Source organism: Acanthopagrus latus, chromosome 21, assembly GCF_904848185.1.
Source record: "Acanthopagrus latus isolate v.2019 chromosome 21, fAcaLat1.1, whole genome shotgun sequence".
In the NCBI taxonomy this organism is placed as follows: Eukaryota; Metazoa; Chordata; class Actinopteri; order Spariformes; family Sparidae; genus Acanthopagrus; species Acanthopagrus latus.
The window spans coordinates 13,007,623-13,024,387 of record NC_051059.1 but is presented as its reverse complement, the minus strand read 5'-3'; the positions used below and the strand labels follow the sequence as shown (position 1 = coordinate 13,024,387).

General features: G+C 40.4%; 1 protein-coding gene and 1 long non-coding RNA gene across 3 annotated transcripts in view; one reads left to right on the top strand and one right to left on the bottom strand.

Moving 5' to 3' along the window:
• LOC119011056 (collagen alpha-1(XI) chain-like) overlaps positions 1–16,765 on the top strand; it is an 88,107-nt gene that overhangs the window by 24,801 nt on the left and 46,541 nt on the right. Inside the window, exons 6-22 of one of the 2 annotated variants that reach the window (XM_037083844.1) lie at positions 1,422–1,511; positions 1,943–2,041; positions 4,140–4,436; positions 5,627–5,692; positions 7,010–7,051; positions 7,442–7,504; positions 10,273–10,347; positions 10,759–10,842; positions 12,652–12,708; positions 13,189–13,242; positions 13,408–13,461; positions 13,838–13,891; positions 13,988–14,041; positions 14,846–14,899; positions 14,987–15,031; positions 16,059–16,112; positions 16,253–16,297. In XM_037083844.1, the coding sequence (XP_036939739.1) occupies positions 1,422–1,511; positions 1,943–2,041; positions 4,140–4,436; positions 5,627–5,692; positions 7,010–7,051; positions 7,442–7,504; positions 10,273–10,347; positions 10,759–10,842; positions 12,652–12,708; positions 13,189–13,242; positions 13,408–13,461; positions 13,838–13,891; positions 13,988–14,041; positions 14,846–14,899; positions 14,987–15,031; positions 16,059–16,112; positions 16,253–16,297 (1,287 nt within the window). Of the gene's footprint in view, positions 1–1,421; positions 1,512–1,942; positions 2,042–4,139; positions 4,437–5,626; positions 5,693–6,116; positions 6,136–7,009; positions 7,052–7,441; positions 7,505–10,272; positions 10,348–10,758; positions 10,843–12,651; positions 12,709–13,188; positions 13,243–13,407; positions 13,462–13,837; positions 13,892–13,987; positions 14,042–14,845; positions 14,900–14,986; positions 15,032–16,058; positions 16,113–16,252; positions 16,298–16,765 lie in introns of those variants that run through there. The other variant, XM_037083845.1, reaches the window with a different exon arrangement.
• Positions 5,322–6,125, bottom strand: LOC119011060. The gene is made up of 2 exons (XR_005072117.1): positions 5,762–6,125; positions 5,322–5,647 (listed from the first exon to the last, which is right to left on the bottom strand). It is a non-coding gene; the product is annotated as an uncharacterized LOC119011060 (long non-coding RNA).

Here is a 16,765-nt window from a genome sequence, read left to right as displayed (position 1 = left end):
GAGTTAGATGAGGGGATCGATGCCACTTTCATGTGTGTGGTTATTGTGAGGCTGAAGACAGGAGGCAATTAGCCTAGCTTAGCATTAAGACTGAAAGCAGGGGGAACAGCTAACTGTCAAGCCACAAATTGACATTTTTCCACTCTAGCTTTTCTACGGATTAAGAAGACAACACATAAGTGAGCTTTAAAGATGCTCGTTGCCTCCCGTTAATTGGGGCCAGCCCAGTGTTTTCACTCAGCTTTCAGTCTCTATGCTAAGCTAAGCTAACTGTTTCCAGGTTCTAACTTAATTTGAAGAAACTAAATCAGCATTTTTCCTCAAATGTCTAAGTGCCGGTCAACTGTTGTGGATGACACAAGGAAAAATACAAGTTGAATGAATGTGATTGATGGAGAAACAAACAAGAGTATGCTAATGCCATCTTGCGGATCTTTATTTCATTCAGTCTCAGCTTGGATCCTTTTTTTATTAGTTGTTTCCCCGTTTGATAGGGTGAGCTTTTTTCAGCTTCTAAAGGGAGGCATGCCAGAAAAAGCTGGGCAAACCACGTTTTTTTTTTTTTTTTTTGAGTAACATAACTTAAGTCCACTGTCACTGCATGGTGTTTATTATGACATTTCCACTTTGGCGGGCAAGTTTGAATTAATTCTCACATGTAAATAAACCGCAACATGATAGACAAAGCAGACCACATTATGACCAAGTGGAATGCTTTGGAGATCCTAAAAGAAACATTCTGTTTAAAAGATTAGTAAGACGACACATGCTGTAGTCACAGACTGGTTTAACCACCCACCATATTTTTCTATTAAGGCTTTGCCCCCCTGCTACTGTATTCTTCATGTTCCCCGTAATTTACTAACATGCGATGAGTCAGCCCAGCTTAAGGTTTCTGTTTTAAAGGGCCCATTAATGAAAGCCCAGGGCCATTGTTGGCTTACAGAATTAAGTGGTAGAGGCAGATACATTTTACTGGCAGTGCATTAACCAACAGACATCCTGTTGGAAGCAAACAAGGGTCTTAATTGCTGTTTTCTTGGTTACACTCATGAACCTTTCAATAAGGCTCATGAGATTTGGATAGAAGGGAAGCGGGGGTTGTTGCTATCATCCATATGTAAAGTTGTTCAGTTTTATGATATGGATGTGATGTTTTACACTGTTTGACCATGTTATTCTTAAAATAGCATGACGACACAAAATACATTAAAGGTGCAATAAGCAAATCTGGAGAAAGATTGCTGATGGCTGTTGGTCGGAAATGTATCTCACTATCTCACGTATTGCATCTTTAATGGTTCTGAAATAGTCGACTCACATGCCATGTAAATAATGTACAGTGTGTCTTTCAGGCATCCTGCTGCCTTATTTACATGCTTGTACTAATTAATCCCTTCCACCATCCTTTTTCCTTACAGTACAATAACTATGATTATGGTGAGATATATGACTACATTGAAGGCGAGTTAACCACTGACAGTCCCCCAACTGAAGGAGCCAAGACCGAGGTAACGCCTTACTAATACAGTTCTCATGACTTTTGCCTTGACTGACGCATATACAAGCACTTCATCTCTTGTTATCCATCTCTATTCACTTATTTTCCTCTGAAATTCTCTCTTCTCATCTCATTGTCCTTTTTTTATCCCCCACTTCCTGCTTTATCAGGAAATCTTGACATCCTCCCAAATCTTTAGTTGATTATTTAACTTCTTTTTATATCGTACTTATAGCTAAATATATATTACACAACTAATCAGCTTATGACTATTATAACACTTGTTTTAAAGATCCCTGAATATATAGAGGGTAACATATCACCCTTACATTCAACATGTTCAAATACAAAACACTTTCGAATGTAAACTGAACTTTAATTTACTTGTCACAGATACAGTATTTAAAGCTTTACTTGTCTGCTGTTCTTGCCTGATTTCAGACAAATGTGGGTGGAGACTACTACACGGGTGAGTATGACTACAGCATAGTGGATGGAAATCAGCCTGAGACTCCAACTGACACTGCTGGGCAAGGCCAGGTAACTTCTTTTTAACTGTGCCTGAAAGTCTTTTATAATATAGTAACTGCTGTAAATAGTTTGTAGTAAGCGGACAACGTCATTTGGTATACATTTGTATTACTCTTGTAGACTTATAATTACATTTTTTTGTAAAATCCGAAAGGCTCTGACCACAGAAAGATTGGTTGAAACCCTGAGGGATGCACTTTTTTATTATGGTGTAATATTCTTTGTGCATCACTGACTTTTAACAGTCATCTATCCAATTAACATCTACATTCCTGTTTAAATTACATCTGGTTGAAAATGAAATTTCCACAAATGCCTGGGCATCACAGACAACAAAACATATTTTTACGATCGCCTTTAGAGGTTAAAACCCAACAACCCCAGCGAGGCCTCACGGAGAAAAAAAAAACTGCTTGCTCTGCTCCTTGATTTCCATGAGAAACCGCCCCCATCAAACGGAGTCTGGATCAAGACTTCAGCAAGAAAACTTTGTCATTTAATGAACCGTGACCAACGGAAAATCAGTAGACAGACGCATCCCCTACGTTTATGCCTTATCCTGTATTTGGCAGATCCTGTCTTAATTTGTGCTAAACCATCACGTAAAACGCAACTTAATGAGGAACATTCGGGGGTTAAACTAAAACAATACGGCCGTGCGCTCCGCCAGCCAAATGTCTCCCGATTGCATCGTGATGTATCTTAAGGTGGTTACCAGAGCTTCAGTCAGCTTCACATTTATTTGAAATGACAGACCAGAAGGCTAACCACGGAAACTGAACTTACACTGTCCCATGCTGGAACACTTGTCTGATTACTGAGGACTGTGAAGGATTGGACAACTTTTAGACAATGCCGTGAGGTCATAGTGTCCTTAGATCTGACATGCTACTACTGATAGATGCTTTTAACAAGCACTGTAAGTCTTTCTCTTTCACTGCTAGAAGGCACTGTATTTTTCCACTGGTTCAGAATATCACAAAAACCTAGATTTAACCGTGGATTGTGGTGGTGTGGTTTTCCAAGATACCTAGTTGTGGAATAAGATTAAAGATTCTTTAGTGAGTGATGTTACCAGCTAATCACAATGTAACAACATGGATTGGTGACTTGAAGTTTGAGGGTTTGAGCCTTGTGTATGTTAGAAAGATACCCGATTAACTGACTGTTTAGAACATGGAAGCACTCTTACGGAACATTTACTCTCTGATTTATGCACAAGAAACCTTGGACTATGAAAAAATCCCATGAAGTGAATCACTTTTATGAGTTTTTTCAATCATATCAAAGTTGTTTCACAGAGATTATTCTTGTTTCCTGATAAAAGGTTGCCTACCAGTAGTGAATTTGCATGTGCGTCCTGGATATTTTCTCAACATTCTCCCTCAACACGCCGTTGATATTGAGTGTCTAGTGATGCAACTGTTCCCGTACAATCCTGTTTCCTCAGTGCCTAAGACTCTGTGCAAACACAGATGTGTAAAAGCCTTGCTAGTATTTCTTTTTTCCTTCTCAAACCAAAGTGCTTTTTACAAGTTCAGCACTTGATTTTCACATCATCTGGTTTTTAATAGTGCTTGAACATTCTTGTTTGTGTTAACACATGCATTCCTCCTCTTCACTGTTTTTTTTTTTTTTTTTTTTTTTTTACACACACCTTATCTCCATATGTTTTTCCTTGTGACATATTTTACTGTTTACATATGTAAAACATCAATGTGTCAATAGTTTGGGACATCTCACACTCATACTGCTCTGCAAAGACAAACTTCCTGATATAAGATATCATTATATATGTTAATATTAATAACAGTGGCTGTTGTCAAAACATATGTGGAGTTTCACATATGTTGAGATTTGGATGCTGTCCCAAATGTGATACATGATTGTGTGCGCAACTAAGTTTAATTTTCACTTAGTTGGTCTCCAATAATTTCAGTGTATTTAAGTGATAAATACTAATGTCTTTACTTTGATTGATGCTTTATAAAAACATGTGAATCATTGAAACTGTTCACATGGTTGCATTTAACTAACCAAACCTCCATGTTCCCTCCCATCTTAACAAACCCCTGCTGCCTCTGTGCGATGCCTGGATTGATCACAGAGCTATGATGGGGAAATAGTGGATGATTACATCACCGGTGTGGAACAGGTCGGGGTGGATCCCACTATTGCTGTGGAAACCGCTGCCCCAGTGGACCCCAAAGAGAAAGTGGATCCGGCCACTGACGCGTATGAGTTTAAAGAATACGACCTGAAGGAATATGACCACAAAGAGTTTGTAGAGAAGCCATACGAATATGGCGATTATGGCGATTATGGCACCGCTGACACCAAGCCCACATCTGCAACGTATGATGACGAGTTCGGCCCTGGTGTTCCAGCAGAGACCGACATCAGTGTAAGTGCCGTAGCAGTAATGAGGCATGGTTGGGGGAGGGGTATGAAATGGTGGTCAGGAATGTGGAAAGATGGAGAAGATGCTGGTGGCATTTCGTTCCGATGGCTTGTTTGCGGTGCCCTTCTTGTTTATTGTCTCTAATGGTTTGGGTTACAGATTAGAGCATTCTGCATGCACATGCACTAAACACAAATACACACGAAAGCACAATCACACACACCTTGTCCATCTGACTCTCCTACAGATAAACATATGTCGGCCCAGCTGTCAGTACAGGCACACCCTCCATAACCTCTTGGCCTCAGTGACCTTTGCTGTTTATTGGCATGCTCCTCCTGGTCATCCGACCAATGATCTGTTTGCATTATCTGATGACAAACTAAATCTTTACTAAATGTTTTCTCATCAAATCCATCTAGATTGATGTCTAAAAGCAGGCAGACATATCTGCTGAGCCAGTGTCTATCATGGCTAGTTTCCATCCTCCTTCCTAGCCTCAGGATCCAGATTTCAGATGCAGGAAGTGACACTGTCCCAGTCTGGATGTTGGCTCTAGATCTGTCTGCCTTGGGTTAATCTGAATGGCTCTATAAGTCCTCTCCATTCTACAGTCTCAGGACATCACAGCCCTGTTTCATGACTTTCTCAAAAAGAGTTTCCTCCTCAGGCTAAACTGTACAATCTAGTGGTTTCTGGACACACTGATGTAGGTGGTTTGTGAATTCCTCTCATGTGAAGTCATTGTATGGATAGTGTCAGGTAACGACCTTTGCATTTGTGCACAGTTGGGGGCTTTTTTTTTTTATTTATTTTTTTTTTTGGCAGTTCCTGGCTTTAAGGAAGCTTAATAAATATGAGTCAGACCAAAGTATAAATTATAGCCTCTTGCAAAATTATTCTTGTGGTTTATTTTTCCAGCAGGCATGAAAAAAAAGATCTGCTCTTCATATTCCGAACTACCTAAACCCTTTAAAGCACGCATCTGACTAGTCAGCATTTTGCTGTGTTTTGTTAAGCTGTTTCATGGTGTTTTAGGCAAACTCTATAAAGAGAAAACACCCAACAGCACAGGACATCTGCTCTTCACTGGCTTTAATTAAATTTTGGTCCCATTGCTGCTCTGCCTTTACATAGAAATTTCTGACCTGTTACTGTGTGAGAGGCTCACTTGGTTTGTGTCGTGTCCGTAGGTGAGCGGAGGTCAAAGTTACCTGGGAGAGAAAGGAGAGAAGGGCGAACCCGCTGTCATTGAGCCAGTAAGTGAAGTTTGACACTGCTGTGTTTTAATTCCAATAAAGAATAAAAAGAAATAAAAGAAAACTCACATTATTATCAGGGAGAGTCAAAGTCAGCTTTGTCCAAGCTAGGCTAACTTAGTCGACAAGTTAAATGGCTAACATTCAAATGTTCAAAGTGAAATGGATATACTAGGGAAAGAAAGAGAATAAAAGAATATGTTCACACTTTACGATAATATACTTCTAGCTAGCTGCTAAGAAGCTAGCTAGCAAACAGACTTGACTGACTGTTTAACATACCCTGGAAACGACAGCTAAAAGAATAGCTAGGAAAACACTAATGCATATATGTATGTAAAGCTACAAAATGTTAGCTAGTATCTGTGTAGCTAGTTGCTAAGTAGCTAGCAGACTAATACTTAAGTAGTACTGGAGCTGAGCTACAGCTACAGCTTTGACCGGTGGGTTCTAATGTAAATGATAATTAGTTAGTACTTTAACATTACTTTTATCCATCTATCCATCTGTCTGTCTGTCTGTCTGTCTAGTTAGCAAGCTAGCTAGCTAAGTAGCCATGGACTCTGTTAGCTGTTTAGCTTTCTGGTCTATCTTGCCAGAATTCTATACATCATTTTGACTTGACTTAATTATTGTATTATCTGTAAGTGTCATATTTCAGAATTAGAGTTGACAGGCTTTCCTATCAACTGCAACGTTCCTAAAAGATTTACAAGTCCTGAATTGCATTTTCTGAATATTTCCAAGGAAATGTAGGTTTTTTTTCATCTGTGCTTTGGAAAATCTCTTTCATATCTGATTTATATCCATGTTTATATATGTTGATTTATTCCGGTTTCCACTGGAACTTAAGGCCATGTCTTTATTTTGCCAAGCAGTGAGTGAAACCAGCAAGATTTTCTTCCCTCCTGATGAGATTTAACGAACAACTTTGTTCTTAGAACTACAGACAAAATGCTGTGTATACAAAATGCCACAGTACATAATGTTTTTTTTTTTAGCCATCCTATACAATTACCACTACAGGCGAAACACTGACTGAAATAGCATGCAGTTAACGTCCTCCTCCCATACCCTCTGTACCACCAAAGGGCGCTCGTCCAAATGTTTGACCACACGCACACATATACATTATGGAACCGAACATCAGATAGCTGTAGAATTGTTTAAGTCTTTAGCTTGTAGCTATAAGTAAACTCCTCAACCTCAAAACCGAAGCAAACCTCTGTCTGTCTCTCATTTTCTCCCCATTCTCCTCTGCCTGTGGATTTAAACGCTGCCCTATAATGCTACTGTATCCACTTTTCCTTTTTTCAGGGGATGCTTATTGAAGGACCCCAAGGAGCCCCCGGCCAAGCAGTGAGTATCACGTTCTCCCTCGCTCCTGTCTGCCGGCTTTCACAGATGGAGAGCAGTTAAGGAGGGAAAAAATGTCTTTATGGAAAGAGCATCAGCCCTCATCGCCAGTGAAGCTTGAGTTGGGAGAGACAGTCAAAATGTGAATTTGTGCATGAATGTGTGTACATCTGTGTCTCTGCGTGTGTGCGAGAGTGAGGGGGGAAAGAAGGGGGGTCGGGGGAGGGGGGTATTTTATTTTGAGGCTTAGTTTTTTTTGAACCCATGTCTTTGCCTCTGTCTTTATTGGCCTTTGCATGTGCATTACTGGACTGACTGTGGTGGGAATGCTGGTTAGCAGCAGTGTGGGATATAATATGCTAAGTGTATTCATTTCTCTGTGTGTGATCTCAGGGTGTTCCTGGTACCCCAGGATTGCAGGGTCCCCCAGGTCCCCATGGAGATCCTGGTGAGAGGGTGAGTGAAAAGCTGGCCTCATTTCACAGCAGTTGGCGGATGTTTCTGAGAAACTCTGTCACTCATTCTCTGCTCATCGTGAACATTTGAATTAAGCAACTAATTTTATATGGCTAAAAGAACAATAAGACATATTTTGACCAATCAATTCAAGCTGTACATCAACCAAAAAAACATATTTTTACGGCTATAATTGATACTAAAATGGAGATTTAACTTCAGCCTTTGATTTTACTTGTGGAATTATTTGAGTCAGCATAGATATAAATATCCTAACAATACATCTGTGTTCTATAGTTCAGTCTAGATGCCATGGAATGAATGATACAATTGGATGCAGCCACTGCAGCAGTAGGGGGGATTAGCAAGAAGTGGTAGAGGGAAATTAGATGCCCGTAAACTGTCAATTTACCAACAAAGTGCTGAGAAACAGCTGTGTTGGTATGGTATGTGACGGGACTTGTGAGAAGTTCAAGGAGTTTGCTCTTAAATATGTAGAGGCCTTAATTCTCCCAGCACCGTGGGATTCCACCCATTTATGTGATTGATTGCGATGATTCAGAATAAGCGCCTGTCCCCTTCTAGAAAGCTGGATCTCAGCCTGTTTCTGTTCCAAAATGTGGTGTTTGCCCCGCACCCCTCTTTCATCACCCCTTTAACACATCTACATTTCTGTCTCTGGAGGTTAACCCTTTAATTGCCAAGGAAAAAAAAAACCCCTAACTCGCCTCCTCCGGTACGACCAGCAGACGTTGCCTATACAAAAGCCTTATTGTTCCGCAGGGTGACCAGAAAATATTTTGTTGGTCCAAAGGAAAGTCACCCCCCTCCTTATTTCCTCCCATTAGAAAAAGCATTTTAGAGCACTGACAGCGGCATTAAAAGCGACTCCTTTCTGTCATCTTGTGGTTTTCCGTTGCGCAGTATCCGCCTGGACTCAACGTTTGATCGGCTCATTTCTCTCATAATCACCGTCTCCCTCCTTTTCACCCAAACACCATTTTCCCAGCCATGACATCGAGTCATTTACACTAGATGTCGCTGCGCTTACCATAACAGCAATAGATGGAGAGTATTTACCACTTCTGGGAAAAGACAGATGGGAACACATGGCATCAATTTGAGCCAGTATTCTGAGATTGCTGCACATGACAAGACTGCTAAATAGAGTGTGGTTTCTCCTGAAATACTGGGTCCTCCTTTCTATTGATTTTTTAAAGATACATTCTTGTCTATATATAAAACAAAGTATATTCTCTTTTGTTAGTCAACTGTCTATTCATATTATTCATTATGAGCAACGTTTATGCAAATGCCTTTTAGTAGTTTTAAGCTATATGCTCCAAGCATTTCAGATGACCCACTGGTGAATAATCTTGAGTTTTGGATAGATTGCCATGACATTGAGTACAGACTTCCATGGTCCCCAGACAATGAATTCTAAAGACTGTAATTCCTTACTGACTTAATCTGTTCCCAAAGATGCTTTTTGACCTGTCCAAAACTTTTGTTCATGCCAAGACTAAGCCTCAGCTTTATTTGTGCTTTGACATCAGCACTTAGAGTTCCCACACCCTTCTGCTTTTCATTCTTAAAGTCTTAAGCCTGTAAAAATGCAAAAGTAGGCATGCAAGCATGCTATGCTAAAGAAAGCATGTTAGGACTGGCCCTCTTTGTTGTGGTGTGTCCCACAGCACTGGCATTAGTCAGCCATTGTTGACGGCTTTTATCAGACATGTACTTGATTAGAAGCGGGTATATCAGTGAGAGTAGTGTCAGAAAATGATGCTGTAACATAAGGTTTGTTATTTAGCTACTGTTACCTGTGGGAATACAGAGGCATTTCCTCTCACGTAGTTGGCTGTCAGCTGTAGTCTCTGTGGTGTGTTCAAATGCAGCCTTTTTGCCAAGACACAGGCAATATGAGACTATGCAACAGTCAGCCTTCGTCGCCACTAATTCTCTGATGTAGGTTTGGTGAGTCTGGGCCCCTTAGAGTGATGAAAGTTAAGCTTAGTCTGAGCTGTCCTGAAATAACCACCGCAAAGAAGTACGTCCTTTTTAATTTATGTTACAGCGTTTTATTTTGCCTCTTCTCTGGAGCCACCCATAGGCAAGCCTTTTTTTGGACCCAGTGGTGGTAAACATCTAAGATTAGCAGAACTTTATCCATTTTTCATCAAGTGGACAATTTTGTTCTAATGAGCATTGTAGTCTAATACGGCCATGGTAGTGGATATCTGTTCGTATATAGTTGGTGCTATCCTGCAGACAATATCCTTAAGCCAGCTTCATGAAAGCCCATTCTTTGTCTTTACTTGTGATTGAATCCCCTGTGTTGTTCCTCTCAGTGATATTAGTCAATTTTCTATTCATAATAAGCAGCATCAGTGTAGCAAAGTACCTTCCCATTGATTTTAGGAGTTTTCTATGAACAGTTGTTCATTCTCTGCACTGGTGCAGTTGTTGTTTGTTAGTACTGTTTGCTTTTCTTTTCAATTTGCAGAACACCTCCAGGGGATTATAGAGAAAAAGAGAAATAATCATGGTATCCCCTGGGAAAATATTGGACTCGCTTATTAACCACAAGCAATTATTTTTTTCCTCACAGTGTTTCACAAGGGTGTACAACATAACTGGTGGTCTTAATACAATACAAAGCTCTGAATAGCATTGTTATAGTCAATATGGATGTTATATATATATATATATGAGGGTTTTTTTTTACTAAGAAGAACCAACTCTGTCTCCCTCCTCTGATTCTTTAGGGTCCTCCAGGCCGTCCTGGTATTCCTGGTTCCGACGGTGTCCCTGGGCCTCCAGGTACCATTCTGATGCTTCCAGTAAGTCCTACCTGCTTTCCACGCGCCCACTGGGCTGTCTGTCTTATTCTCCTCACATACTGTACCCTCTTCATCTCAGGCAGTCTCCCGTGAACTTGCTTCATTTAGGACGTTTACCTCATAGCATCACCAGTAGGCCAAGGGATCACAACCTTATTTTCTTTGGGTTACAAATCACTTACCTTGTAAATGTCAGCCAGTGCAATGGAGTGGAACCAGTGACTGAGCCTTTGAAATGCATGGTGACACATATTTGTGTGTGTGTGTGTGTGCGTGTGAGAGCTTTACAGTTTTCACAAAAAAATACTTGAACACACACACACACCAGGGGAGACCATAAGATGCCCCACTCTGTAAAAAGAGACGAGTCGATTTGTTTTAAAACATTTTTTGTTGTTTTGTGGTTGACAGTTCCGTGCAGGCGGTGAGGCACACAAAGGACCTGTGGTTTCAGCCCAGGAAGCTCAGGCTCAGGCCATTCTGTCTCAGGCCAGGGTAAGTGTCTCGTCTTAATGTGACCATCTTTCCTAGTAAAGAGGACACTGAGGACTGTGATTTTCTGTCTCCCTGTGTGTGCCATGCGCTTCTAGTTAACTTAAACTGAATGTTCTGAAGTTCAGATCCAAAACTGAGGTTTTAATTAACTAACTACTGTGGCCCAAGTTTCAAAAGAAAACAATTTACCCTCATTCTGCCAACATATTCAAAATTCTGCTGAATAAACAACTTGAGGAAACAACCATCATAACATGTTACTTGATTTCTTGATTTCTGAACAATGTTGGTAAGTAAATCAATGTCATCCAAAAAGAACCAGATTATGATTATTTTAGAGACACTAATCATACAAACTGCAGGTTTTATACCAAGCACAATCCACATTTGTACTTAAAAGCTTGTCAATCATCACTTTTACGTAAACAATATTATATTATGTAAAATCCATTTGCTATTAAATCTGCAAAGACAGAACTGGAATTGATGCTTTTGATCGGGGTCCTTAATTGATTTGTATTTTTAAAAGGGGCAAATTAAAATGGAAAAAAAAAAAATCATGATACAAAGCAGGATGGAAAAAAAAACAACAGTCATGAAAGGTTGGAATGAATAAAGCACATGTGAAATATAACAAAAAGTAGAAGTCTGGGGTCAGCAGGTGTCCCAATCCGTAGGATTAAGGTGAAATGATCCAGAAAGTGTTGTAAACAATCAAAGGGGGAATCACTATTCACAAGTCCCACTCATCCTATAAACTGTCTCAACTCCAAAATATGAACCCGTGTTGGGTTAGGTAGTCTATAAGGCCTCGCCAGATGTTCACACTCGCTCAGCGGTTCTGATAACCATAGCAGTGTTGAAAAACAGGTTGAATTATGCGGCCACAAGCAAGGTGTGATCTATAGTGGAACACATGGAAGTCATTAAGCGTTCCACAAACACTGAATATTCACACATTCACAACACCTCATGGAGCTGGAGAGCTGTCAAAACCGGTGAAGTGGTGTTTGGTCATGTCTTGAAAGCACTTGTCACCTTTCTATATTTGTGTTTTATGCCAGAGGTTTGGCCCGAGGCAGGAAAAAGAAAAGAAAAAAAAAAAAAAAAAAACATGGCACGAGTTGCAAGTTCTTCACAATGTAAAGGGAATTGAAGGGAGAAGTTGTCAAATTCTCTTTGACCTATTTGCACACAGCCACAAATACATTAACTAATGCGTGTGATTTGGTTTTAAGAGTAGTGAAAGTTCTGAGTTGGTGTCCCTTTTAAATTAGCAAATTCACTTATTCAGTAATCAGGCTCCAAATAAATCCCAGACAACTTTTTTGGCAGTACAAGCCTGTGGTCAACCATGAACAGGAACAAAGACCAGAGTGGTAAACTCTGAACAAGAACAAAGTCAGTTTTGCACTTTGTAAGGTTCCACGCTATACAGCGGCTAAAAGAGTGGCTTATTATTAGTGTGTTTTTTTCTTTATCCTTTTTTTCTCTTGGTGTAGAGCCCAGTTAGCTGAGTGGATTCTGTGTCGACTTTAAAATCACAAATTCCTGCTTTATCATAGGGACTAAATGTAGGATTCCGACATTAGTTTTGCAGTATTAGAATATTATCGTTTATTACAAGAGTTAGTTCCAGAAAGAGTCACTTCACTTGAGGCTAATAAACTGACCACAAAGAGAACATGGCTGCGCTTGCAGGAGAAAAAGAAGTTTTTCATTGAGCTTAAACATGTATATAGCTGAAAGAGTGTCAACATTGTGAGCTGACCAGTGGTTTTTGTTGGTCCTTTTCTGTTTGATCCACAGCTGGCCATGCGAGGTCCACCTGGGCCAGCAGGCATGACGGGAAGATCTGGTCCTGTCGTGAGTAGATTTTGAAGACCTTCGACACACACACTCATACACAGCATTTATTTGCTTACTGTGTCATCCGCTCATTTCACAGTTTATGAAAAACACAGTCGGTGATCAGCGTTTTCTCTCTGTGAAGGCATCAACTCCAAGCATTTATCATTTCCTGACACATACCTGTTCAGTGCATACATATGCACAGATTCATACATACACCACCCTCCTTCCTGTCTGTCTGTGAGCAGATTTGACATTATTTCCTCATATAGATACATTTGAGAGCATATTTCACATATTCACTGCCTTCAAGCATGATTTATACAAGTAGTAATATACTCTTGAAAGTCTCATTGTTGCATATTTACAATCTAGATTTGAATTTTAACACTATTGTGTAGATTATAATGGCTTTCTAGCCAAATGATGGCATGACCAGTTCTGTTTGCTTTGCTGCAGACATGTTTCTTCATCTGTGTATATACTTTTTGATAGGGAGGTCCTGGTGCTTCTGGACTTAAAGGTGACAGTGGTGATCCTGGACCACAGGTGAGAAGAGTACCTTAACTGATTTCATTTTGTTTAACTACTTGATTTGAACAATAAGCATCCAATTCTCTTTTATGTCAACATTAAGAATTTCTAACTAAAATTGTCTTCAATGTGTGTTGTTTTATTTGATTAAAAAAAAAAAAAATCATGTTTTCTCCATAGGGACCCAGAGGTCTTCAGGGTGGAACTGGTCCACCAGGGAAATCAGGAAAGAGGGTAAGAGTTCTTTCCAACCATGTTCGACCCACTTATTGCATTACTGATTCATCTCCACCAGAACATTATCATGTTGCAGCAGAGGATTAAGTTTCAATTGCCAAATTTCTAATATTTCACGCCAACAAGTGTGCAGGGATCAAAGCTACAGTGCCCAAAGTGAAGAGCCTGTCTAGTTTCAGACATGGCCTCATTTCAAATAAGTCAGCTGCACCCAATAATCTTCTCTGCGTGCTATGTAAATTCATAAAGCCATGTTTATTTCACTTTGAACTAGTCAGATAAATGATCACATTGTCCCCGTGTTTATTCTCAAGAGCCTTTCAAGACAATTTAATATTTTTAAGTGTTTTCATGATATTTGTGTGTCTTCCAGGGTCGTAACGGAGCTGATGGTGCTCGAGGAATGCCCGGAGAGGCAGGGGCCAAGGTAAAGCACACACCAGGTTGCCCAATAAACCAATCAGTGTCTGTTGCTCTGCTGAAGTGATTGATAAACTAACCATTTGGTACTGTGCCATTGCAGGGTGACAGGGGTTTCGACGGCCTGCCTGGTCTCCCCGGAGAAAAAGGACACAGAGTAAGTACAAGGAGAAAGAGTTTTGGTTTTGGTGACTGAACAAGGTCAGAGAACATACATCGTTAGAGACTTCTATCTGTCTCCAAAAATATGATATTGCAGTCTTTTATTTGTGGACCCAGATCCCCATTGATCACAGTCACTGCCGCACCGTGCCCTGTCCTTACAGCAGCACTGGTAGTTCAAAGGCCACGTCCTATCCATCTCATGTGAACTCTGGTGTTGACAGACATGAGCTCTGAACCAGCTGAACTCATTAGGGCGTTTGACCCACTTATGAAAGGCGGGAGCGACTCCAGAACCACTTGGGCTGCGTTTAACCAGGCCTGGAGGCGAATGAGGTGGGCTGAGGCTAGTGCTAGCGGAATTTGTGCCCTCGTAGAGAGGACAAAGATCACAGAGGGTATTTCTAGACAGGCTCTCTTGCCTTATCCTATACTGAGTAATTACAGGGCCAGCAGAGGTAGGCTAGTCCTTATAGAGAGCAACTATATAGGTACATGCCAATTGCGGTGACCCATGCCTACTGTAGATTAAAGGCATCGTTTCTCTGTAGTTTCTGAATTTTTGACCCATATCGCAGTTTTTCAAAGTAAAAATTAGGAGCTTTTGTTTCACCCTTAGATGCAGGGATCAAGCTTGTGGACTCTCTTCTTCAAACCTTCCCTCAAATGTTCATATTTCTTGCAGTATGATCAGTCAGATTCTGTTTCATCCTCTCTTTGAAGACAGAGTGAACACAACCTGGCATCTGGTCATCTCTCTCTTTGTTGATCCTCATTTCCTGTGATCTTTTCTCTCCAGGGAGAACAGGGTTCTACAGGTGCTCCGGGACCTCCAGGAGAGGATGGTCCAAGAGTAAGTGGTGCATCAGTCACCTTTTCATCGGTCTTCAAAATTACCCTGCATTCCTTAATACTTCTCCCTTTCTCATTCTATCCATAGGGTGAAGATGGCCAGGTTGGACAGAGAGGTGTGGCTGGAGAGAGTGTAAGTGTATTTATTGTTATCATCCGATAATACACTTGGACAGGATTGTTAAACTGCATCTTAATTCTTAAGATAAAGAGGACAAAGATAAGGATATGATGAATATGACTCTGATTTTGGCCATTTCCTGTGCTACTTCAGGCCCCATCCCCTCATTCCTTCCGCTACATTCATTTTGGCAATTACTTTTCAGCACACGGCCTCGCCCTCCTCTCTTCTCGCAACTGTAGCGACATTCCTGTCTGCAAGGACTGTTTGTATTCTTGACCTTGCCAAGACAGAATGTCTCTGAATAATAGATCAAAAAATAGAACTGGTAAAACATGTTGTTCTGTCATTACCCATGAGGAATTGCCATATTTGGCCCAGTTTAGTTCTAATGGACCATAGAGTTGCATGAGAAACGGTTGCTCCCTGTCATACCCAAACCAACATTTCCCCTTTTAAAGAAGTAGTTGCAGACTGTTGCATCACGTGCACCGTCCATATGATGAAAGAGCATGTGTAAGTGCAACAATTTTAAGTGCACAATTTTAGTTGTTAAGATAAGAAAACATGTCCATGCTTATTCCCCCAAATACACCTGCAGTTACCATATGTGACCACAGTGGGTCAGTATTTTACACACTTAAGTCAAACCAGTTTTAAAGATTTTTAGTGCACAAGCGGTTCACTACAGTAGGGCAGTCTTTTAACTCCTGCTGTTTTCAAAAAACAGTTTTCGAAAGTAACATGAATGACAGATTTTTTTTGACTATACAACTTATGCATGCTTATTTAGAAAAAAAAAATATCTCATTGTACAAATTGTTTTGATTGTTTTCATACTATTTTTTCATGTGATTTGGTCAACTTTCTATTTTTGCAGCTTTACCTGCAGTCCTTGCTTTCATCTTTTTTCAAATGTATACTGTACTCTATTTTCCTGTACCATATATTGTTATGTCTAAATATACCAAGGAAAATCAATGTATGTGAAAAGCTACTCAGCGGTTAAACCTGATTTTTATCCTGTAATGACACGCAGGGTCCCCGAGGTTTGCTTGGTCCCAGAGGGTCTCCAGGTCCCAGTGGACAGCGTGTAAGCAGACCTTCTTTATCACTTTATTTTCCCACAGGAAAAAATGCTGCTTCAAAATGAAGTGAAGTGATTGTAAAATATTGAGATATTTTGATATTTGTACACAAATATGATTCATTATAACATTTTGATATTTTCAGGGTCTTCCTGGACTTGATGGCCAAGCTGGTCCCAAAGGAAACATGGTGAGAAATATTAAGGTTTTTGCTCATAACTGATATATCAGACAGCGAGTGGAAAGAGTGTTCCTGTACACAAGACCACCTAAGCAATCATTACATGATTAAGCCTGCCTTAAGGCTGATTGAAGGTCGGTGACCTTCCCCCCGTGTAACATGAACACAAGAATGGAGGTCATAGGTCATCTGCTGATTAGAGATAGTAGATGTGGGATAGTCTTATAATAGCTGTTATGTTAGACTTTTTTCCATTAACTACAAAGCTTGCAGACTGAAAAATGCCACCATGAAGAGGGATGAAAACAGAAAGGGCTGTCTGTGCGTGGTCCCATCGCACAATCAGCTTCCTGGAGGGTCTCAGCGGGATGTCTCAATGAGGGTAACAGATCATTGGTTAGGACAGCTGGACCAGCCCACACGTTGTCTGTGGTCACTTAGTCACTGAGCTGACGAAAGAAGAAACTATTAAAGGGA